Below are 25,627 nucleotides of genomic sequence, written 5' to 3' on the forward strand. Positions count from 1 at the left end.
CCTTTATCATGGGAGCGGAGCATCACTTAGGATCTAGCAGTTACCTTGGAAGCCTGCTGATGCTTGGCATTTCACTAACTGCATGACACTCTTTGAGTTTGGTAAGTAAGCTGCACTGCATTTCTGAGAACAGATTTGAATGGGTCATCTTGAATTACTTTGGTCCAGTACTGCAATTTTGCCAGTGAAGACATGGATACATGGCAGAATGGTCCATCCATAATTATTAAGCTGGGGGATTAGACTTGGAAGAGTCCTTCCAGATAAAAGTTATTTACTATGACTTTCTAGGGGGCAGGGAGGTGGAAATCAGTGTGGGATCTTATTTCTCACCCCACACAAAATACAACTTCAATTATCTAAAGAGTTAAATATAGCAAATATAAATATTTAAACTGGGGGGAAATCTGGAGACTGCTTTCCTTTTCAGTCTCCCCATCTCCAAACATTGGATTGCCCAAGGCCCAGACCTCAGCTTTCTTCTCTTGTCTCTCTACACTCACAACTTGGGTGCTACGTCTGCACTTACAACTGTAAATGAAAATACACAGGAATTTCCCTGGTGGTACAGTGGTTAGGGGTCCAGGCTTCCACTTCAGGGGGCAAGGGTTTGATATATGATCAGGGAACTAAGATCCCTCATGGCATGGCTGAAAAAGAAACAAATGAAACTATACACTAACCATTGCCAAATGTATATGTCCAGCCCAGACCTTTTCCCAGAACTGGAGACTCATATATGCCTACATGGAAGTCAAAAGGGCATCTTACACTTACAAGAGTCAAGATCAAGGTAAGCTTTCATTCTTCAAGCCTGCTCCTTTCTTGCATTTCCTCATCTCACTTGATAGCCACTCCATCCTTCCAATTGTTCAAGGCAAGAATCATGAATTCATCCTTTTTTTTTTTCTTAATCAGGATAAAGAAGGATTTATTACTACTTGTAGCAAAGAGAACATAGGAGATCTCTCCCAAAACAATATAGTATCTCTTGGAATCAATCTTTTCTTTTTTTCCCTTCAGCCGCGTATTGAGGCATGTGGGATATTAGTTCCCCAACCAGGAATCAAACCTGAACCCTCTGCAGGGGAAGTACAGAGTCTTAACCACTAGACCACCAGGGAAGCCCCTGGAATTGTCCTTGATTCCCTTCCTTACATACCCCACATGGACTCTGTGGATAAATCCTACCTTGAATATAGAAACAGGCTCTGAGCATGTCTAACAACCTCCAGGGCTTCTGCCCTCGTCCAGAAGCTGCCGTTTCTCACCTGGATCTTGGTTTCGTTTCCTCATACTTGTCTCCTCACCTCTGACGGTTTATCCTCATTAGAGCCACAAGAAGGTTGGTTTTAAAACTTAGAAAGATTTTGCCTTGTTGTTCAATCACTCTGTCGTGACTGACTCTTTGCAACCCCATGGACTGCAGAACACCAGGCTTCCCTGTCCTTCACCATCTCCTGGAGTTTGCTCAAACTCATGTCCATTGAGTCAGCAATGCCATCCAGCCATCTCATCCTCTGTCACCCTCTTCTCCTTTTGCCTTCAATCCTTCCCAGCATCAGGGTCTTTTCCAATGAGTCGGCTCTTCGCATCAGGTTGGCCAAAGTATTGGAGTTTCATCTTCAGCATCAGTCCTTCCAATAAACTCCCCCACTGGCCTCCAAGTAGGTCAGAGAAAACCCAGAGGATTAACCAGGGGCCTGCAAAGTGCTCCTTGATCTACGTGTGGTTTTTCTCCAGTTTCATTCCTGGCTTCTCTCATCCTGGCCCATTTTGCTCCAGCCACACTGGCCTGCACATTGTTATCCACACAAGCCTAGCCTGCTAGATTGGGTGCCCCAGAACATTGGCATTTGTCATCTTCTCCCTGAAGGACCCTCAGTTCAGTCCAGTCACTCAGTTGTGTCCAAGTCTTTGCAACCCCATAGATTGCAGCATGCCAGGCTTCCCTGTCTATCACCAACTTCCGGAGCTTGCTCTAACTCATGTCCATTGAGTCGGTGATGCCATCCAACCATCTCATCCTCTGTCATCCCCTTCTCCTCCTGCCTTCAATCTTTCCCAGCATCAGGGTCTTTCCCTATGAGTCAGTTTTTCTCACCAGGTGGCCAAAGTTTTGGAGTTTTAGCTTCAACAGGGCCCTGAAGGGCCCTGGTGTAGATTAAATTGTGTCCCCCTCCCCCAAAATGCATGACCTAGTCCCAGCCCCCAGAACCTGTGAATATGACCTCATTTGCAAATAGGCTCCTTGCAGATACAGTCAAGTTAAGAGGAGGTCATACTATGATATAGCATCACTTATACGTGGAATCTAAAAAATATAGCAAGTTAGTAAATATAGCAAAAAAAGAAGCATACTTACAGACATAGAGAACAAACTAGTTGTTACCAGTGGGGAGAGGGAAGGGGGAGGGGCAATAAGGGGTAGGGGTTTGGTATGGTATGTGCTCAGTTGCTCAGTCATGTCTGACTCTTTGAGACTCTATGGACTGTAGCCCACCAGGTCCTCTGTCCATGGAATTTTCCGGTCAAGAATTCAGTAGTGGATTACCATTTCCTTCTCCAGGGAATCTTCCCAAGCCAGGGATCGAACCAACATCTCTTGCATCTCCTAGCAGGCAGATTCTTTACCACTGTGCCACTTGGGAAGCTCCAGGGGCTTAAAAGATACAAACTATTATATAAAAAATAAGGTATAAGGATATATTATACAACACAGGGAATATAGCCTATATTTTATAATAACTGCAAGTGGAGTATAAACTTTAAACATTGCAAACCACTATATTGTACACTTGTAACTTATAATATTGTACATCAAAAATATTTCAATTTTAAAAAGTCTTAAAATTTTTTTTTCTAAATGAGGTCGGGTGGTCCAGTGGTTAAGACTCCATGCTCCCAGTGCAGGGGGCCCGAGTTTGATCCCTGGTCAGGGAACTAGATCCCACACAACTAAGACCCTGCATGCCACAACTAATACCCAGTACAGCCAAATAAATAAATAAATAAAAATAAATATTTGAGATGTCATGCTTCCAAGGCAGGAGGTGCAGTTTCAGTCCCTGGTTAGGGAACTTCGATTTCCACATGCCTCTCGATGAGGCCAAAAAATAAATAAAAACACATTAAAAAAAATGAAAGTAAAAATGAAGTCATACTGGAATAGGGTGGGCCTTAAATCCAATGACTGGTGTTCTTCTAAGGAGAGATTTAGAGATGTCCACAAAGGAGAAGGCCTTGTGACGATGGAGGCAGAGGTTGGTTTGGGTGATGCAGCTGCAAGCCTAGGACCACCAAGGATGCTAGCATGTAGAAGAGGCCAGGAAGCATCCTCCCCAGAGCCTGACGTAGAGACCACGGCCCTGCCGACACCTTGACCTCTGACTCCCGGCCTCTAGAACTGTGAGACAAAGTTTTGTTTGAAGATATCCAGTTGGTAGTCATCTGTTATGGCAGCCCCAGGAAACTACTGGCACTCCCCCCCCAATACCAGATGCTTCACACTGTCAACTGAGGGTCAGTCGGGGAGGGGCAATACTTGCAGGGAGGGTCTCCCCGGGACTGACCTGCTCTGCACCTCTGCTCCAGCACCTCTGCACAGGTCACCCCCAGCCCCATTCTTCCCTCCTGCCCCAGCCCCAGTGGACTCTCCCATGGTCTGGGCATACCTAAGGGGGAGCCTTCTTTCTCCAGCCTCTTTCCTGAGTCTCTCAGTGTGACTCTGCTGCTTCCCTTGCTTTTCCCTGCTGAGTCCGGCCCAAGGGGCTATTGACTGTTTCTCTGGCTTTGCTTTCCTACTATGCCTCCAGCAACTCAGATGCCTTCCCTTAAGGGAGGAGTTGCAAAGGAAGCCAGAAAAAGAAAAGTGCAGATATAAATAGTGAAGACTTTCAAGATCCTATCTTGCTTCCTTAACTAGTGGACCAGTTCACCCAAGGTGGAACTACAGAGATCACAAACCTTAACCCATTTGTAACTAACTCGGCTCCTTTGTCGTTCAATTCCTTCAGCCAATCCTCCAGGATAGAGAAGTAAAAATGGTAGGAACCAGTGTTACCAGTGGGCTGGATAGAACAGGTCGTTTAGTGAATGGGCTTTGTGACCTGTCAGTATCTGAACAAAGGTAAGTCATGCTGTTGTTCAGTCGCTGAGTTGTGTCCAACTCTTTGCAACCCCATGGACTGCAACACGCCAGGCTTCCCTGTCCTCCACTATTTCCTGGAGTTTGCTCACTCATGTCCATTGAGTCAGTGGTGCTTTTTAACTGACTCATCTTCTGCCTTTCCCTTCTCCTTTTGCCTTCAATCTTTTCCCAGCATCAGGGTCTTTTCCAATGAGTTGGCTCTTCCCATCAGGTGGCCAAAGTATTGGAGCTTCAGCTTCAACATCAGTCCTTCCAATGAATATTCTGGACTGATTTCCTTTAGGATTGACTGATTTGATCTCCTTGCGGTCCAAGGGACTCTCAACACCACAATTTGAAAGCATCAGTTCTTCAGTGCTTAGCCTTTTTTATGGTCCAACTCTCACATCTGTACATGACTACTGGAAAAACCATAGCCTTGACCAGACGGACCTTTGTCAGCAAAGTGATGTCTTTGCTTTTTAATACGCTGCCTAGTTTTGTCATGGCTCTCCTTCCAAGAAGCAAGTTTCTTTGAATTTCATGTCTGCGGTCACCATGTGACTTGCATGTTGTTTCAGAGATGGTGCTACTGCCTTGCACCCCCACCCCCAGCTGCGGACTGAGGACCGAGGTGGCAGAGAGTTGGTGGGAGGCAACAGATGGAAAGTCATGAAGTGGGTCCCAAAGACCAACAGTTGGAGGAATGGAGGGCTGAGTCCTCTGGGAGTCGTACTCTGGGAGCAGACACAGTGAGCTCAGCAGAGCAAAGACCCCCTAGTGACTGGAACCAGAAGGGTGGTCAGTTTTTTCTTCTTGAATAATGGTTCATGTTTCCATGTATTTTCTGTCCCATTTTTAGTCATAGTGTGATGGCTTAGGGGCTTCCCAGGTGACGTGAGTGGTAAAGAACCTGCCTGCCAATGCAGGAGACAGAAGAGACACAGGTTTCATCCCTGGGTTGGGAAGATCCCCTGGAGTAGGAAATGACAACCCACTCTGGTATTTTTGCCTGGGAAATCCCATGGGCAGAAGAGCCTGGCTGGCAACAGTCTATGGGGTCACAAGAGTCGTATATGCCTGTGCGACGTAGCACACAGCATGCATGCATGTGATGGCAAATGACTGTGCAGGAAAGGTCACTCTGATACACTTTGAGAATAAAACTCTATGGGAGAGGAGATGGATAAATTGGAAGATTGGGACTGACATATATACACTATAATATATAAAATAGATAATTAATAAGGACCCACTGTATGGCACAGGGAACTCTACTCAATACTCTGTAATGACCTATATGGGAAAATAATTTTGAAAAGAGTAGATTTATGTAGATGTATAACAGATTCACTTTGCTGTACACCTGAAACTAACAAAGCATCATAGGTCAACTGTATACCAATAAAAATTTTAAAAAACAACTCTGTAGGAAACTGTGATAAGCATAACAGCAAAGAAACCCTCCTATAAATGATGCCAGGAAGAGAAGAGAGAAGTTGGGAGGAGTAGCCAGAAGAACCTGGAGCTTTATTCACAGCTCCAGGCAAACTGGTTTTGAGTCACTGGGAAACAGAAGGAGCGATGGGTCATCCCTCACCTCTTCTGAACCATGATGCATTCAGCCTTGTCACCGGCAGACCAGTGGTAAAGAAAGGTTACTCATAAATAGGTCAGCTGTCAGCTGCACACAGGCCAGCCTCCACAGTGCCATAGGGGCTCCAAGGGAAAGTAGCCACCTTGCAGTACTGTGCTCAGGGACCAGCTGTGCCTGGGACCCTGAAACCAACATGCTACCTTGTCCAGATGCTGTCCAAGCAGGTAAGGACCCCTTGGCTCAGGCCTTCCCAAGAAGAACAGAGGGCCAGATGGAGGTGCCAGACGCCATCTGTGCTCAGCCCTGAATGCTCCAAGGCCCCAGAGGGTGAACTGAGATTCTAACACAAATTCAGCCAGGCCAGGACCTTGACAGGGCTGCCTGCTCCCCTGTGCCCTGAGCTGGGCCTCCTGCTCATCCAGGGTCCACTTCGTCCTTCCCTTAGCTGAACACTTCGAAGGAAACGTAGGGGGAAGCAAACTCCGGTGCTTTGCCAGCATCATGGTTTTCCATTCCTCTTCCTCATCCTTTGCTTATCAAGGCCAAAGGAACCGAATTCTTAATAAATCACCTCGTAATCTAGTCCAATGGAAGTTTCAAATACAGTGGGAGCCCCAGGATACCTCTATCACATCCTTGTTTTTATAAAGGAAAGGACATGAAGACTGAAACAAGTTGTGTTTCCAGCTGAGGCTCAGAGAAGGTAAGTGGCCTGGACAAAGTCACACAGCCAGGTGGTGGCAGAAGTTGCTGCTCTGAGAGAGTAGGTATGAAGGTTCTGCCTATCATCCATTCACCTTTTTTCTAGTTGCATCTTCCTTTGGGAAATGCCCCCTTAATTTTAGTTCATATTGTGTGGGCTTTTTTTTTTTTTTTTAATATTTATCTATTTAACTGTGCTGAGTCTTAGTTGCAGCATGCAGGATCTTTAGTTGCAGCATGTGAGATCTAGTTCCCTGACCAGGGATTGAACTCGGACCCGCAGCATTCGAAGTCCAGAGTCTTAGCTACTGGGCCACTTGGTTCGAGCTCATTTGAATTGCTCACTGACATTTGCAAATGAAAAGTCCTGAACCAAGTGGACTCCAAACCCATACTCTCTGTGGTCCACTGCCACCAGCTGGTCCATCAAGCCTCCGGAGCACCATCCCAGGCCTCCACAGGATTTCTACTTCAGCAGTATTTGGCTTCCCAGTTGACTCAGCAGTAAAGAATCCGCCTGCCCATGCAGGAGACTTGGGTTTGATCACTGGATCGGGAAGATCCCTTAGAGGAGGAAACGGACCCACTCCAGTATTCTTGCCTGGAGAATTCCATGGACAGAGGAGCCAGGAGGGCCACGGTCCACGGGGCCGCAAATGAGTTGGACACAACTTAGCAACTAAACAATATCATAGTACTTAGCCTCAGCTTGTCTCTGCTCCATAAACTGTGTTTACCTTTAAAATCCACCCCCTAGGACTTCCCTGGTGATCCACTAAATCCACCTGCCAATGCAAGGGACATGGGTTTGATCCCTGGTCTGGGAAGATCTCACATGCCTTGGAGCAACTAAGCCCTTCCACCACAACTACTGAGTCCACACGGCCCAGAACCCAAACTCTACAACAAGAGAAACCACTGCAATGAGAACCCTGAGCACTGAAATAAAGAGCAGGCCCCACCTTCTGCAATAAGAGAAAACCCACACAGCAATGCAGACCTAGCACAGCCAAAAATACATACATACATAAATAATTTTTTTAAAAGTATATCTTAAAAAAAAAATCAGGCCCCTGGTAATTTCCTGGCAGTCCAGTGATTAAGACTCCGTGCTTTCACTGCCAAGGGCCCGGTTTCCATCTCTGGTCTGGGAACTAAGATCCCACAAGCCTTGTGATGTGGCCAAATAAAATAAAATTCAGTCCCTGACAAGGTCCCGACCCAGGTGCTTAATAAAACTAAGGAGGGGACTTCCCTGGTGGTCCAGTGGTTAAGACTCTGTTCCCAATGCACAGGGCCTGGGTTCGATCCCTGCTCGGGTAACTAGATCCCACATGCTGCAACTAAGACCCAGGCCAGCCAAGTAAATAATTTAAAACAAACAAACAAAAACTAAGAAGAAAGAGAGGGCAGGTGAACAAGCACGGGCCGTTGCTTTCTTCTTTGGATCAAATCAGCCTCAGGGAGTGTGGGACCCTCAGCAGAGCAAAGGGTGCCCTCCGTCTGTTTCCTTTCACCTCCTCTGCAGTCACCCGAGGGGCTCCTCATCCTTCTAGGAAGGAGACAACCAGAGACAAGTGAACGAAGCTTCCATCCACCATCTCAGAGGAGGCAGGAACCATGACAGGGACTTGTACGCAAAACTTTATAAGCTTGGTATCTTGTAAACTTTTATTATTTTTTGTTATCCCACAGATGTTTCCTCATAACATCTAGGGGTGGAGGAGGAAGAAGAGGAGGTGGAGGAGAAATCCCTTATAGAGAAAAAAAAAAAAAAATCAAGGGAGGGAGCTAGTCTGTGGAAGTGCCTGCATGAATTTCCAGCATCACTGTTGGTTTGACAAATGGCAGCTGCTCTGCTGTGGGCTTGTGGGAGACAGACATCATTTCTTTTTTAAATTAAAAAAATTTTTTTTGCCATGCTGTGCAGCAGACAGGATCTCACTTCCCTGACTAGGTATCAAATCCATGCCCCCTGCATTAGAAGCATGGAGTCTTCACCACTGGACAGCCAGTGAAGTCCCAGACATCATTTCTGGCAAAAGCTGCACCCCAAGATCTCAATGGCTGTCTGATGACATGTCACCTCAGTCTATGTGCAGTTTATTGGGGGATTTTTTTCCAAATCTCATGTGCCAAGAACCTTGAAGAGCTCCCCACCCTCTTGTGTGAATGGGCAGTAAGCTTTGTGAATACAGAGTCGGTCGCCCTTATTTGGCAGGTGCGGTTAAGACAAAGGACACCCACAAGAGCAGGGGCATTTCATTTTGGATTCCAACACTTGGGGTCGGTGGTTAATTTCTAAGTCTCTGTATTCCAAGGTCACTTGAAGTGACACGAGAATGGAGACATGAATCCTGTGTTAATCAGTGGATTAAGCTGAGCAAATGGCCTTCTTTCAACAGGAGGGGCTGCACCCCAAACTGTAAGCCCCCAGTACACAGTCTCCCCTGAGGCCAGAGAAAAGAAGTGAAGTCCCTCAGTCATGTCTGACTCTTTTCGACCCCATGGACTGTAGCCTGCTAGGCTCCTCTGTCCATGGGATTTTCTAGGCAAGAATACTAGATTGGGTTGCCATTTCCTTCTCCAGGGGATCTTCCCGACCCAGGAATCAAACTTGTGTCTCCTTCATTGCAGGCAGACTCTTTACCGTCTGAGCCACCAGGGAAGCCAGACAAGTGAGGATCAAGCCTCTGCTCTTTTGGCCGGTATCTCTATTTCTGCTCCAGGATTCAGAGTCCTCCAGTGCTAATATTTCTAGATCTTATGGAGGAACTGACCAGAGACAAGGGTCTTTTATTTTTTAATTTTTTTCTATTTGGCCAGATTTTTTAAATTTATTATTACAATTTTTAAAAATTTAGTTAATTTATTTTTGGTTGCGCTGGGTCTTCATTGCTGCCCATGGGCTTTCTCTAGTTGTAACGAATGAGGGCTACTCTCTAGTTGTGGTGCTTGAGCCCAAGCACCATTGTGGTGGCTTCTCTTGTTGCAGACCATGGGCCCTAGGGCACCTGGGCTTCAGAAGTCATTGCTCACAGGCTCTAGAGCTCTGGCTCAGTAGTTGTGGCACACAGGCTTAGTTGCCCTGTGGCATGTGGCATCAGACCCGTGTCCCCTGCGTTGTCAGGCCGATTCTTAACCACTGGACCACCAGGGAAGTCCAGCTATGTGTATTTTTTATTGGAGTATAATTGCTTTACAGTGTTGCGTTAGTTTCTGCTGTACAGTGAAACGAATCAGCTATATATATGTGTGTGTGTGCTTAGTTGTTCAGTCATGTCTGACTCTTTGCGACACCATGGAGCCTGCTAGGTTCCTCTGTCCGTGGGATTTTCCAGGCAATACTGGAGTGGGTTGCCATTTCCTTCTCCAGGGGATCTTCCTGACCCAGGGATTGAACTCGGGTCTCTTGAGTTTCCTGCACTGGTAGGTGGATTCTTTACCACTGTGCCCCCTGGGAAGCCCAGCTATATATGTATATACAAATATATATACATACATCTAACCCTCTATGACCTCCATCCCACCCATCTAGGTCATCACAGAGCACCGAGTTGAGCTTCCTGTGCTTTGTAGCAGGTTCACACTAGCTATTTATTTTACACATGGTAGTGTATATATGTCAATCCTAATCTCCCAATTCATCCCACCCTCTCCTTCATCTACTGTGTCTATATGTCCATTCTGTACATCCTCATCTCTATTCTTACCCTGGGAATAGGTTCATCTGTTCCAGTTTTCTGGATTGTATATCCATGCTTTAATACATGATACTTCTTTTTCTGACTTACTTCACTCTGTATGACAGATTCTAGGTCCATCTACATCTTTACAAATGACCCCCCAAATATGGAACACTTCACCAGTTTGGGTGTCATCCTTGTGCAGGGGTCATGCTAATCTTTGTGTCCTTCCAATTTTAGTGTTTGTGCTGATGAAGCGAGTGCTACAAAATTCTTTTGATGCCACTGGCTCTTTCTGTCAAGTACTTCAGCACCTTTTGTCTGGAGGCTGGTTGCATCTGATGTTGGTGGATAAGGTGGGACCAACATTCTGGAAAAGCTGGGGGAAGGTGTGAGCATGGTGCCTGAAGGGAGAGACCAAAGGATATGATCACTGCCCCCCTACCCCACCCAACCCCAGACTGTCCCTCCCCAGACCAGGCTTCCCTGCCTCTCAAGTCACTGCTGATTCTCCCTGAATGAAATCAGAGAGGAACAGAGAGCAGGGCAGAGCAGACTTTAAGGCCAGAAACTCAACCCCAGAGCACCCCTGGAAACAGGTGCTGTTACTCAGGGTGTGAGAAATTCCCAGCTCAAGCTGCCATCTGAGCACAGAGGCATCCAGGGGGCAGTGGTTCCCTCGGGGTCAGGTGCTCCTGGACTCCTGGGCCCTGCTCCTTTCCAGCCTGCCTGCTGGCATCGCCCAGAAAGAGCCACCCCAGCACTCCTGTGCTGTTTCTCCGGTGATGCCCAACACGGCCATGCGGGACTGAAGCCCTGGGAGGCTGAGGCAGGAGAGCTGAGGCCCATGGCTTGACCCCAGAGTTTGGTTTTAGGGGAAGCATAGCAAAGCAGGGGGTGTGTCTCTCTGCCTGTTTCCTTCTTGCTTCCTTCATCCCTAGAAAGACTGAATAAAAGTCCTCAACATTAACAAAATTGAAGGGAGGGAGGTGCGTCCTGAAAAGTTCAGAGAGCAAAGCAAGCCAGGACAAGGTCCCTGGGGCTGTGTCCCCGTGGTGCTGTGGCGGCCTTAACACAGCATCTATGCAACAAGGGCAGAAGTGACCTGCTGTCTGGGAATTTCCCTTCACCCAGTGACAGCTCCACTCATCTCACCAAGCTTTGCTCAGAGCTCTGGACCACCTTGGCTCCGACCCCAGGCCTCTGAGAGCCACAGAGTAGAGTCAACTGGGGCTGGAGGGGAGAGCTGGGAGGCTGGCCAGCTGGTTAGAGCCAGTGGGATGGGCCCAGCAGGCAGGATGAAGCAGAGAGGCAAAGGGGCTCAGGGCAGCTCCCGCAGTGCCCCCTGGTGGCTAAAAGCAGCCCTAGCCCACCCCAGGAGCCCAGACTGTTGTTCAGCTGCTAAGTCCTGTCCAGCTCTTCGTGATCCCATGGACTGCAGCACGCCAGGCTCCTCTGTCCTCCACTGTCTCCCGGAGTTTGCTCAAATTCGTGTCCGTTGAGTCAGTGATGCCATCCAACCAGCTCATCCTCTGTTGCCTCCTTCTCCTCCTGCCTTCAATCTTTCCCAGCATCAGGGTCTTTCCCAATGAGTCAGCTTTTTACATCAGGTAGTCAAAGTACTGGAGCTTCAGCTTCAGCATCAGTCCTTCCAATGAATATTCAGGGTTGATTTCCTTTAGGATCGACTGGTTTGATCTCCTTGCAGTCCAAGGGACTCACAAGAGTCTTCTCAAGCACCACAGTTCAAAAGCATCAAATTTTTGGTGCTCAGCCTTCTTTATGGTCCAACTCTCACATCCACACCTGACTACTGGAACTACTAGCTTACCTTCTGCCCATGGAGCAGACAGGAAGAGAGAGCAGGATCGAGACTCTCACTACATTTTTTGCCCAGCAGTCCTCTCTTGCCTCACCCTACCCTGGCCCTGACTTTCACCCCAGGATGGTGGATGGAGGGTCACCCTTGCTCTCATGCCAGGGGTGCTGAAAGCTGGGGGAGGGCTCGGGGTCCTTTCCACCCCTGTGGCCCCAGGTATTACACATCTGGAGTCCTAGTTCCACAGCAGCAGACAGATTGAAGTTTTCACGCTGACATAGGAATTTTGTTTTCCCAATCCTAGCTAGGTTTGAGCTCAGCTAAGGCAGCAGTTTTGACAGCCCTGACCGTACCCTAAGGGTTTATATACATACATATATATATATATATATATATATATTTTTTTTTTTTTTTTAAGATAACAAGAAGCACAGCCAAGGGTGAGGCAGTGTGCTGGGGTGGCCATGACATCTGAAAACGTTCTCTAAAAACACCACATTTCTGACAGTTTTGAAGTGATCTGTTGACAGTTGTTATGACTTAGGTGAAAATGACATCTTTTCAACCAAAGGTGTTAGGACAAGTGGATATCCACATGCCACAGCTTACACAAAAATCAACTCAGATGGATCCAGGACAGAAATATAAGAGCCAAAACTGTTAAACAATTAGAAGGAAACATGGGTGTAAACCTTCAAGACCTGGGATTAGACAACTGTCTTTTAAAAAGCACAAGCACAAAAAGAAAAAAATTAATACATTTGACTTCATCCACATTAAAACCTTTGTGTATCAAAAGACACTATCAAGGAAGTAAAAAACAAGCTACAGAATGGGGAAAATATTTGCAAATAATAGATCTGATAGTATCCAGAATATATAAAGAATTAACACAGCTCAGTAACAAAAAGATGTAAACCAGTTTAGAAATGAGCCAGGACTTCCCTGGTGGTCCAGTGGCTGAGATTCCGAGGTCTCAATGCAGAGGGCTCAGGTTCAATCCCTGGTCAGGGAACTAGACTCCACATGCCGCAACTAAGAGTTTGCATGCTGCAACTAAAGATCCCACACAGCCAAGTAAATAAATAAAAATAAAATATTTTTTAAATGGGCTGAATGATTTGAATAGACATTTCTCTAAGAAGATACACAAATTGCTAATTAGCACACTGAAAAGATGTTCAACATCATTAACCGTTAAGGAAATGAAATCAGAACTTCAATAAGATAACACTGTTCAAAAAACCAGAAGATAAATGTTGGTGAGGATGTGGAAAATTCCCAGTGTTACATTCCCAGTGTTGGTGGGAATGTAAAATGGTGCAGCCACTGTTGAAAATACTTCAGTGGTTCCTCAAAAAGTTAAACAAGAGTAAACATATGACCCAGCAATTTCATTCCTAGGTATATAACCAAGAGAAGGAAAACATGTCCAGGACTTGCCTGGTGGTCCAGTGGTTAAGAATCCACCTGCCAATGCAGGGGAGATGGTTTCGATCACTGGTCCAGGATGATTCCACATGCCTCGAAGGAACTGAGCCCGTGTATCACAGCTACTGAAGCCTGCGTGCCCTAGAGCCCGTGCTCTGCAAGAGAAGCCACCACAATGAGAAACCTGTGCACTGAAACTAGAGAGGAGCTTCCACTCACTGTGACTAGAGAAAGCACTTGTGCAGCGATGAAGACCCAGCACAGCCAAAAAAAAAAAAAAAACAGAATTCCTGAACTCTGCTTAAAAAAATTATGTCCACACAAAAACCTGTGCACAAATGTACACACCAGCATTATTTATAACAGGCAAAAAGTGTGTTTCCACTTCTTGGACACTCAAATGTCTATCCATTGAGGAACCACCAGGGATCTTCCCGACCCAGGGATCGAATCCGGGTCTCCCACAGCGCAGGTAGATTCTTTACCATCTGCCACCAGAGAGCCCCTGAAATCCACATACAATACCTTACACAAAAATTAATTCAGATGGGTCAAAGACCTAAATACAAGAGTTAAAACAATTAAACTCTTAGAAAGAAACATAGGTGTAAACCTTTGAAACCTTCAATCGGGCAGTGGTGGCATATCCATACAATGAAATGTAAAAACAAGTGGAATATTTACAAGCCACCACATGGATAAACCTGGAAAACATCATTGTTCCCTGAGGGGCCCAGCAGCCCAGGCTGACATTTCTTGTCTTAACAGCTCAGGGAGGCCCTGGCCTACAGGATCCAGAAACTGGCAAACACTCAGGTCCAAAGGGCTACCTTCTTCATGATCCCGCCTTTTGAAAACATCTGAAGATCTGATGGACTCCATTCTCCAGGTTTGCGCTCTCCTTCAGCTGATTCCTTCTGAGATGATGCTCTTGGACGTCAACCACTATTTTTTTTTTTAATCTCTGCAATTAAAAAAAAAAAATCTTGGGACTTCCCTGGTGGTCCAGTGATTAAGACTCTGCACTTCTTAAACTGCAGGGGGCACAGGTTTGATCCCTGGTCAGGGGACTGTGATCCCATCTGCTGTACATTGTGGCCAAAATTAAAAAAAAAAAAAAAAAAGTCCTCCTTTCTTTTTCATCTTCAGCATCTACCCAAACTTCTGAGCTTGAGTCCTCCCTGCAGAGGTGGCTACATACCTCATGCATGGCCCGGAATGAGGCTAACGTGGACCGAGTGTCTGGTCCCCACACTTGTTTATGCCTGAGGCCCCTGCTCTGTCAGGCTCCATTCTTGGCTCCAGACACACTGCAGTGAGCAAAACTAAGTTCCTGCAAAGTAAATCCTTGCGGAATTTACATCCTATTGAAAGAAGACCAAAAAGCAGATGCTGAACATTTTGAGTGATGTTTTTGGCTTTGAAGAAAAATTCAGCACAGTAGGGGGATAGAGGGTCATCGGGGGCAGGTGTGTGGGTGCGTGTGCTTTTAAGGGGAGACGGCAGCACCCCTCTAGCTTGAAGTGTTTCTTAAAGAGTCATAGCCCCAGTGTCCTGACAGACAGGGAACTCACAAACAAGTAAACATACCCAGACTGTTGAGCAGGCCAGAGGGAAACTTCCTTGCAAGACCTGCCCAGCAGTACGGCCAGAGACAGGCAAACCCAAACAGCTCCAGGGTCTCTTTCATTTCTTTAATTTTTGTTTTTCTGGTCTTACTTAAACAGCATGCAGGATCTTAGTTTCCTGACCAGGGTTCGAACCTGCACTCCCTGAACTGGGAATGGAGAGTCGTAACCACTGGATCACTGGAGAAGTCCTAGGTCTCCTTCTTTTAAGGTCAAGTTTGTCTGGGGTGCAAAGAGAGCAGCTTCAGCTCTTTGGGCAAAGGGAGTTTGTAAGCAGCCATCTCCAGGAGGAGTCTGTGGCCTTTGGGAGGAAGCACCTCCTTGTCCTCACCTTGATGAGAGCTGCTCGGGATCACTTTCTTCCTCCTGATTTTGGGATCCTAGCAGCCAAAGGCCTGGCAAGACATCACTTAGCTATGGAGGTTGTTTTAAGGTAAAGATACGAGAATTCACACCTTTTGTATGTCTGTCAACCTGGGAGCACTTGCAATATCAGCTTGCAAAGGGCAACTTGCAACCCACCAACTTCTTGACTTAGGGTAAAACACCTAACATTTAGGCCTCTAAGAATGATTATAGTGCCTACTTCATAGTGTTTGGTAAGGAGTAAATGAAATGATGAATGTAAAGGGCTGGGTCATGGGACTTCCCTGGTGGTTCAGTGGTTAAGACTCTGCACTTCCAATGCATGGAGCTCAGGTTTGATCCCTGGTCAGGGAACTAGGATCCCATATAATCACACGAGGAAGCCAAAAACAAACAAACAAAAAGGCTAGGTCATGTCTTATAAAGCTAAAGTAATTGAAACAGTGGCAGTGGCATAAGGATAGATATGTAGACCTATAGAATAGAGAACCCAGAAGTAAACTTGTATATATAGTGAGTTGATTTTCAATAAGAGTGCCAAGACTATTCAATGCAGAAAAGACAGTCTCTTCAACAAATGGCATTGGGAAAACTGGATATCCACATGCAAAAGAATGAAATTGGACACTTAGCTTATGCCATATATAAAAATTAATTGAAAATGGATTAGAAACCTAAATAAGAGTGAAGACCATAAAACTCTTAGGAGAAAACGTGGGGACAAATCTTCATAACCTTGGATTTGGCAATGGTTTCTTAAACATGACACCAAAAACGCAAGCAACAAAAGAAAAAAAATAAATTGGACTTCATCAAACTTAGAAACTTTTGTACATCAAAGGACACTACAAGGAAGTAGAAAAAAACCCCTACAAGATGGGAGAAAATATTTGCAAATCATATATCTGATAGAATCCAGAAAATATAAGGAAATCTAGGGCTCAGCAACAAGGCAACCCCCAATTGAAAAATGGCCAAGTGACTTGGAAAGAGGATAAACAAATGGCCAAAAAGCACGTGAAAAGATGTTCAACATCATTAGACACTAGGGAAATGCAAATCAAAACCTCAATTAGATACCACTTCTCATCTACTGGAATGGCCATAATTAAAAAAATTTTTTTAAAAAGGGAAGTAATTGTTAATAACAATGTGGAGAAATTGGAACCTTCATATATTACTGATAGGAATGTAAAATGGCACAACTGCTGTGGAAAATGGTTTAGTAGTTCCCCCAAAAGTTAAGCATAGAATTACCATACAACCCAGCAATTCCACTGCTAGGTATCCCTCCATACCCCAAAGAATTGAAAACAGGGACTAAAACAGTTACCTGTACATCCATGTCCATGGAAGCATTACTCACACAGCCAAAATGTAGAAACCACCCAAATGTCTATTAATGAAGTAATGGATATATGTGGCATTCAGCCATAAAAAGGAAGGAAGTATTGACACAGGCTTCAACATGTATAAACCTTCAAAACGTTATATCAGGGACTTCCCTGGTGTTCTAGTCGTTAAGAATCCGCCTTCCAATGCAGGGGACATGAGTTCAATCCCTGGTCTGGAAAGATCCTACATGACTCAGGGCAACTAAGCCCATGTGCAACAACTACTGAGCCTGTGCTCCGTAACAAGAGGAGCCACCACAATGAGAAGCCCATGCACAACTAGAGAGGAACCCCCGCTTGCCACAGCTAGAAAAAGCCCACATGTGGCAACAAAGACCCAACTCAGCCAAAAATAAATAAAAATTTTAAAAATTATGTTAAAAGACCATTATCTTAAAAAAAAAAAAAAAGATGACTATTATATGAGTCCCTTCCCTGGTGGCTCGGATGGTAAAGAATCTGCCCGCAATGCAAGAGACCCAGGTTCAATCCCTGGGGAAGATCCCTGGAGTAGGAAATGACAACCCGCTCCAGTATTATTGCCTGGAGAATCCCATGGACAGAATAGCCTGGCAGGCTATGTCCATGCGGTCCCAAAGAGTCGGACACAACTGAAGTGACTTAAGTGATGCAAGCTTTGGATGTACTTAACGCCCCTAGATTATACACTTGACTGGTTAAAATGCTAAATTTTGCTATGTATATTTTGCCACACACACACACACAAAAGACAAGGCATTGTCTTTCACAGTAACTTGTCCATAAGAGCATCAGGGATTTTATAGAAGGACGGAGCCTGCTCCCCTCAAGAATGTGCAGTCAGGGTGGCAGTCTGGCAGCCAAAAGAGGGAGCTGGAAGGTGACTGTTGTCAGTTGGAGCCAGTCTCAGAAGTGGCGTCTGTGTGACAGTGATGTTGGAGGGTTTTAATTGCTCCTGAATTAATGTGCTTATTCCTCACCCCTGGGGCGCCTGGGTTTAATTACTGTCTTAGGTCACATATGCAAATGAGTCTGCTATCATTCCTGGTCCCCATGGATGGCAGCCCTGATTACCAGCCCTCACGCTTTGCAGCAAGATGGGCAGGAAGAAGGGGGGGATGCCACTGGCCAGGCTGGCTTCCCCCTTAGAGCTGACGAGCAGAATCGGATAAAGTGGTACCCTGCCTGCCCCATTTATGGGTCTTGGTGAGCTGATGAGTTCAAGGTTGAGTCTGGGGAGTTGTTGCTACCTGAAGGCACTGGGAGGTTGCTTGTCAACAGCAGAGGAGCCCTGGAGGACCTAAACTCCCGGAGCCCCTGGGGACAGAGGATTCTTACAGGAAAGGAATGGCATTGGGAAGATGTCAGCCTGCAGAAGAGACTGTGGACCCGGAGTGGCAGATTCAAAAGCAGCTGCCTTCAGGAAACAATGGCCGGGAACTTCCCTGGCAGTCCGATAGTTAAGACTCCAGCCTTCCACTGCAGGGGACACAGGTTTGATTCCTGGTCAAGAAACTAAGATCCCACATGCTGCACAGTGAAATCAAAAAAAAGGAAGATGGCCAACTGCTGCCTTCCAGGAAAGTGGGCCCAGTGTTGTCAAGTTTTCAGTCCATTAGAACCCAGAAATTGGAATTTTTATAAGGAATCTGTGTTTTAGATTTTTGACAACTAATTTGAATTAAAAAAACACTAGGTTGTCTGCTTTTCTGGGTGGGAGTTAATTGGGAAGGGGCTCAAGGAACTCTTGGGGTATTGGAAATGGTCTGTTGTGGTAGTAATGCTGGTTCCAGGTGCATTTTTTAAAACACATCAGACTGTACACTTAAAACAGGTTCGTGTGGACTTCCCTGGTGGTCCAGTGGCTAAGACGCCACACTCCCAATGCAGAGGGCCCTGGTTTCATCCCTGGTTAGGGAGCTAGATCCTACACACCACAACAAAGACCCAGAGCAGCAAATACATATTTAAAAAGCAACCACAGTAAAACAACAGATACCTGTGACTGAAGGTAAATCATACCTCAGTGAATTTGGTCAGTGGGTCCCCATACTTCTCTAGGGTTGCTATGAACTTTCTACTCCAAACTCTGTCCCTTTTTTTGTTCAGTCACGGCCACAGGCGCTTTCTAAGCTCTCAAGACCTCCTTCCCATTTCCCTATGCCCCGGACCTCTTCCTTTGTGTTCATGGCCTGCAGCATGCCAGGCTTTCCCCGTGTACTTCTTCCTAGGTAAGTGTATCAGCACTTGATGGTCTAATTCATTCTGTTCTGGGTAGGAGCCTAAGCTGATGTGACCGTTTCTTTTTTTTTTTAATTAATTTTTACTGGAGTATGTGTGTGTGTGTGTGTGTGTGTGCTAAGTCGCTTCAGTCTTGTCCGACTCTGCGACCCCATGGACTATAGCCTGCCAGGCTCCTCTGTCCATGGGGTTCTCCAGGCAAGAATACTGGAGTGGGTTGTCATGCCCTCCTCCAGGGGATCTTTCCGACCCAGGGATGGAACATGAGTCTCTCGGGTCTCCTGCCCTGGTAGGTGGGTTCTTAACCAGCTGAGACGTCAGGAAGGCTGCTTTATAAACTTGTGTTAATTTCTACAGTACAGCAAAAGGAATCAGCTATATGTATACATATGTTCCCTCTTTCTTGGATTTCCTTCTCATTTAGGTCACCACAGATCACTGAGAAGAGTTCCCTGAGCTACACTGTAGTTTCTAACTAGTTATCTCTTTTATGTACAGTGTCAGTAGTGGATATGGCAATCCCAATCTCCCCATTCACCCCCCCCCACCATGTGACCATTTATAGTACTTACTCTGTATGTGCCCATTTATGGCAGGGGTCTCCAACCCTCAAGACAGATCAATACTGGTCCCTGGACCTGTTAGGAACCAGGCTCCACAGCAAGAGTTGAGCTGGTGAAGCTTCATCTGCTGTTCCCCATCGCTTGTATTACCGCCTGAACCATCATCCCCCAGTCCATGGAAAAACTGTCTTCCATGAAACCAGTCCCTGGTGCCAAACCGTGTAGAGAGCTGACTCGACACGGAATTCTTAGTCAAGAAGCAGGCTACTGTCCAGGCTTCCTCCCTGCAAATGGCTCAGCTTGCAGTTCTGCGACCTGTGTTGACTGCCTTCAGCTGCCATCTTCCAGTCTCAGCTGCATTCATTAAAATAAAATTACCAGGGCCGGAGGTTCAGAGCATTACCAGGCTCAGAGCTGCATACTGGTCAGCTGGGAAACTTAACACTGAGCCTCTGGTTTCTGCTCTGAGATTCTGATTTGCTTGGTCTGGGAGGCGGAGGAGGGTACTTCCCTCCCAGTGGTTAAGATTCTGCCTTCCAGTGCAGGGGGTGCGGGCTTGATCCTTGTTCTAGGAACTAAGATTCCCACATGATGCAGGGTGCGGCCAAAACTTTAAAAGCTTCTGAAGAGATGCTAGTGAGTGAAAAGTCACTCAATCGTGTCTCTTTGGTGTATCAATTCAGTTCAGTCGCTCAATTGTGTCCAACTCTTTGCAACCCCGTGGACTGCAGCACACCAGGCCTCCCTGTCCATCACCAACTCCCAGAGTTTACTCAAATTTATGTCTGTTGAGTTCATGATCTGAGCCACAGTCAGCTCCGGTCTTGTTTTTGCTGACTGTATAGAGCTTCTCTATCTTTGGCTGCAAAGAATATAATCAATCTGATTTCGGTATTGACCATCTGGTGATGTCCATGTGTAGAGTCTTCTCTTGTGTTGTTCGAAGAGGTTAGGGTTAGGGTTGGGATTAGGGTTATAGTCCATGGAGTTCTCCAGGCCAGAGTACTGGAGTGGGTAGCCTTTCCCTTCTCCAGGGGATCTTCCCAACCCAGGGATTGAACCCAGGTCTTCTACATTGCACTCAGTTTAGTGCACCAGGGAAGCCACCAGGGAGCCACCAAGGAATCGAACTGGGTCTCCTGCATTGCAGGGAGATTCATTACCAGCTGAACTACCAGGGAAGCCTAGGGAGACTCTAAGGTATGGCCAACTAAAGTTTGCAAATTACACTGCTTCAAATTTTCAGTTGAGTTTTGTTGCAGGAATCTGAAGTTGGAAGACAATCACAGGTGAAAAACCAATGTTTGTATTATGAGGTTAACATTAAAAAAGAAAACACATAATGCAAGTCCAGAGACTACTTACAAGTGCTACCAGAGACGTTTACTTCAAAAACACTTGGAAACTTAGTGTTGCTTGTCCTGTTTCAGACAGAATGCCCAGGAAAAGGCTGATGGTTCATATTTCTTCCTGGCTTACTCCTGCCCATCCATGTCAGCAACGTGCTTTATTTCTGCTAGGGGAAAAGCTGTCAACCGTCCCCAGGGACTCAGCATCCCCAAGGCCAGTGAGACCCCAGCAGCTTTCCTTCTGGGTGGAACAGATCTGAAAGGGCTCCTATCTAGCCTTTAACCTGAGTGACAAATGCCTTTAATTGCTGATCAGGAAATGTTGGGCTTTCCTGATGGCTCCTGAAATTCAGGAGACACAGGAGATGCAGATTGCTAGGTCGGGAAGATCCCCTGGAGGAGGAAATGGCAACCCACTCCGATATTCTTGCCTGGGAAATTCCATGGACAGAGCAGCCTGGCAGGCTTCAACTCAGAGTCAGGCACGATTGAGCACCTAAGCATAGGAAATGTTGACATGCAACCAAATTTAGCAATCTAAGTTTGGATGAACAAACAGTCCAGTCAGACTGTCAGGCCCAGTTCAATCACTTCCTTGTAGAATTGGTTTTCAGATGGGAACCAGTCATGCAAAGCTGGTATTGGTTAGTGGTACACAGGAGGGCTGGACCACATTAGGTGAAGTAGGGTCTTTTTATCTGGAGATGAAGGATGGCTTCAGACATTTGTGTGTGGTTGCCAAGTTCACAAGGGGTGATGGCTCTGTGATAAGATAGGAGTCCTGCTATTCAAATATTAATCTAGGTATCACTGTGAAGCTATTCTGCAGATGTAATTCAAACCACTCACTGTTGACTCTAAACAAGGAATTTTCTTGGATGATCTGGGTGGGCCTGAATCAGGTTAAAGTTTTTAAAGCAGGGTTTACACAAGAGAGGAGTTTCACCCGAACCCGTGGAGTTCTTTCCTGATCACCCTCCCTTCTAATTGGCCAGCCTATGGACTCTCTCGGTCATGCCGCACAATCATAGGAGCCAATTCCTTGTGATGAATCTCAGTATCGTGTATGTATCTTCTACTTGGAGAAGGAAATGGCAACCCACTGCAGTATTCTTGCCTGGAGAATTCCATGGACAGAAGAGCCTGGTGAGGCTACAGTCCATGGGGTCAGAGTCAGACACGACTGAGTGACTAACACCATCTTCTACTGGTTCTGCTTCTTGGGTTAAACAGATCGAGATGAGCAATGAACAAGAATGTCCACAAGGGGGCCTCGCCGGGCTCAGTTCAGTCAGTCCTGTTTGACTTTGCGACTCCATGGAGCCTCTGCAGCACGCCCGGCCTGTCCATCACCAACTCCCAGAGTTTACTGCGGTGATCCCCTTCTACTCCCACCTTCAATCTTTCCCAGCATCAGGGTCTTTTCAACGAGTCAGTTCTTTGTATCAGGTCAGCATCAGTCCTTCCAATGAATATTCAGGACTGATTTCCTTTAGGATGGACTAGTTGGCTCTCCAATTCAAGGGATTTGTATTAAGTCAGGGGAAGACAATAAAACGCTAGTAGAACACCAGACCTCAAGGGGCAGAGGGCAGAGAAGCTCCAGGATTTCCACCTCTCGCTGGTGCTCATCCATTACTCCAGACAGTGCTTTCTGCAACATGGAGCTTCTGAGGACTTGAGATCAGGCAGATGAAAATAAGGAATGAATTAAATTTTAACTTATTTAGCTGCCCTTGAGGTACCCTGTGAGAGCTCTGCATTTTTCTCTCCCAAACAAGTTTGGTCCTGAAGTCGGGCCCTGCCTCCTGGCACCGAGCCAGCCTCTGCTGCACGGCAGGGGTTGACCCCTCTCTCACCTTTTCCCCAACATGCCCTCCCCAAGGACTTATGTAACGTCCTCCACAAACTCCTGTTCCTTCTATCATGACACAAAGCCTCTGGTTCTTGTAGAGGTGCTTCCTGAATACCCAAGATGTGAGGACAGACAGACTCAGAGACCACTTCATACACACAGGGCATATATATAGGGGTTACTCAGGCCTTTTTATTTTGCACACGAACCCACCGGACACCTCAGAGATGACATTCTAGATACACGTGGCTCTGCATACTTGGTGGAAGCGAGGTGAAAGAACAATGATTTGGGCCAAGTATATGATTACAGAGCTAGGATTTCCAGCAGGGCTCCAGATGGTCAGGCATGGCTTCTGCAGCAGGTCTAAGGAAGCGGTGGGGACGTCACAGGACAAGGAGAGGGCAGGTAACTACCAGAGGCCCCTGTGGGCATCAGTGGGGCCTCACACTGCCCGGTGACATCAGACGCAGGTCTAAGGAGCCAACAAGTGACTGCAGGGGCTCGCCTGCCCACAGCTTACTTGGCGAGGGGGTTTCTGAAGCTCCTGCCGGCAAACTTGGCCTTGCTACCCAGTTCCTCTTCAATTCTTAGGAAGCAGAGAGAGAGATGGGGAGAGAAAGACAGATGTCAAACTTCAATGCAGTAAATTTTCCCACCCAGAGAGGTGGTCAAGGACACACTTCTTGCTAGGAACTTGGGGACTCAACCCTTGCCCAGTCTGCCCGACTAATCCCTAAACTTGAGCTTCTCGGAGACGCCAGGAATAAAACATCTGGTCTCTCCTCATGCACCTGTTCTTCCTTCCCCGCCTCCCTAATGTAAAGAAATGGTAGGATACTTAGAAAAAAAAAAAAGATTTTTAAAATGAAAGGATAACCCAGTTTCTTGAACTAGTAAGTGGTATAGGGCAAAAAGGCGGGAGCATTCATCAGTGTGAACTTTGTTTGGATCCTGATGTCAAAAAAAAGAAAAAGCCACTGCGACGAGACAGAAGATGAACAGACCCGATGATGTTGCCACCAAGAAATTACCACTAATCGTGGGAACCATCACGGTAGAGTGGTTGTGTTAAAAAACAAAAGTAAGTCTTTATCTGAAATATACACAAATGAAATCATAAAATGCCTGGAATTTTCTTTAAGATTCATCAGAAAAGGGTGTAGAGACAAAACACGGAGGAATAGGAACAGTGGGTGCATGCACGTGATGGGGAGGGAGTACAATCTACTATTCACTTATATTTTATATGCTTGGCATTTTCCAGGATAAAGTTTTAGTTTTAAAGATGGGGTAATGTGGGAGGACTTATGAAACAAACGATCCTTTTCCCTTCAAGACTGGAAGAAAAGAACAGAAAGAAGGGCAGGTCTCCCTGTGTTTACAGGCAAAGCTTCCCAAGGACAAAAAGGGGAGAAACTAGAGTGTCCGAAGGCACTGAACACTGGAAACCCTGCAGTTTACCCTTTGGCAATTTTTCTTCCTCTCTCTGAGCTCTGTTACAAAACAAGGCTGTGAAGTGAGAGAATCACTAAGGCCTCCTTGTAGCCCCCCCAAATTCTAGGATTCAATTGTCCAGAGGGGAGTGGTTTCCTCTCCCACCAGGAGCCACCAGGCAGCATCGTGCGGAGCAGGCCCGCTCTAGGGCAAGGCTGTCAGGTGCCTGACGGGCCCCAACCTAACACCACTGGGGCCAGGGTGCCTGTCCCACCTCGTACCACCGAACACAGCCTGGGGCTCCTCCTGGAGACCAAGCCCACACTCAGCGCAGGCAGCCTCTTACCTGAGGATCTGGTTGTACTTGGCCAAGCGCTCGGATCGGCACGGGGCACCAGTCTTGATCTGGAAGGAGAAAACAAAGGCCACAGCTGTTTACAGTGGACACTGAATCCTCTCGGACGCTTTGGGCAAGGGGAGGGTGCCAGGCAGAGAGACAGCAAGGCCTTAAGGAAGCTCTCTGACCTAGGAAGGGAGGATAAAAGGGGCACCCAGGACTCCATTCTCTCCACCCCCACCCCAGATCTGTGTTCAGGAGAGAAGCAAGGCCCATCCTTCGTGTCAGGGAGCTCCTTACCTGCCCAGTGCACAGCCCCACCACCAGGTCAGCAATGAAGGTGTCCTCAGTCTCCCCGGAGCGATGCGACACCATGACGCCCCACCCATTGGACTGGGCCAGCTTGCACCTAGGAGCCAGAGAAAACCACATGGCATGGCTCCATGGCTCAGGCACCGCAGCCCCTCCTGGCCTCCCGAGCCCTCAACTGCTGGGAAGAGGGTAACCCTCGACCTCCCCTGAAGGCCCAAGGAGGTTCTCTGCCCTGTAGTCACGTTTGGAAAACTAGTGAGTTTAGCCACCTCGAGAGAGAGGTGTGTGCGCGCCCTGACTGATATTCTCTGTGAGAGATGGAATCGTGAGCGCACGGCCATCCAGTGGTCAGGACCAGGCCACAACTGCCGAATGTCCCGGTCCCCTGCGGGCCATTGCTAACTTTAAATGTCACCTGGAGTTCCAATCAGGAGCCCCCTCCCCACCACCAGGTTCAGGCCCCTCTCTTCACGAGAGCTGCCACCGGAGGGAGGGCACTCACGCCTGCAGGGACTCGGTCACAGAGCCGATCTGGTTCACTTTGAGCAGGAGGCAGTTGCACGATTTCTCGCTCACAGCCTTGGCGATCCGCTTGGGGTTGGTCACCGTGAGGTCGTCCCCCACCACCTGGATCCCCGCGCTGGCAGTGAACTTCTGCCAAGCTTCCCAGTCATCCTGGTCGAAGGGGTCCTCAATAGACACCACTGAGGAGAGTAGAGTGTGTTTCATCAGGATGGCCTCCCAGGCTGCTGACCAGCAACACCGCTGGAGCCCCCCACTCCTCCGAACTGAGGCGCACCTG

The 25,627-nt window shown here is 47.0% G+C and overlaps 1 protein-coding gene, 1 long non-coding RNA gene and 1 other non-coding gene across 17 annotated transcripts in view; 1 reads left to right on the top strand and 2 right to left on the bottom strand.

The window, feature by feature from the left end:
• On the top strand, positions 1-23,864 carry LOC145506285 (uncharacterized). Its single transcript, XR_014053698.1, has 3 exons — positions 1-101; positions 707-793; positions 22,118-23,864. It is a non-coding gene; the product is annotated as an uncharacterized LOC145506285 (long non-coding RNA).
• Positions 10,275-10,378, bottom strand: LOC145508064 (U6 spliceosomal RNA). The gene has a single exon (XR_014055332.1). It is a non-coding gene; the product is annotated as a U6 spliceosomal RNA (small nuclear RNA).
• Positions 22,910-25,627, bottom strand: part of ENO1 (enolase 1) — a 14,541-nt gene continuing 11,823 nt past the window's right edge. For all 15 annotated transcript variants that reach the window (XM_081490507.1, XM_081490514.1, XM_081490509.1 and 12 more), the window contains 4 exons: positions 25,328-25,529; positions 24,814-24,922; positions 24,523-24,581; positions 22,910-23,328 (listed from right to left, as the gene is read on the bottom strand). In XM_081490507.1, the coding sequence (XP_081346633.1) occupies positions 23,259-23,328; positions 24,523-24,581; positions 24,814-24,922; positions 25,328-25,529 (440 nt within the window). In that variant the 3' untranslated portion in view covers positions 22,910-23,258. The remainder of the gene's footprint in view (positions 23,329-24,522; positions 24,582-24,813; positions 24,923-25,327; positions 25,530-25,627) is intronic.

The sequence above is a fragment of the Giraffa tippelskirchi genome, chromosome 5, assembly GCF_054371585.1.
Source record: "Giraffa tippelskirchi isolate mGirTip1 chromosome 5, T2T-mGirTip1v1.2.pri, whole genome shotgun sequence".
NCBI lineage: Eukaryota > Metazoa > Chordata > Mammalia > Artiodactyla > Giraffidae > Giraffa > Giraffa tippelskirchi.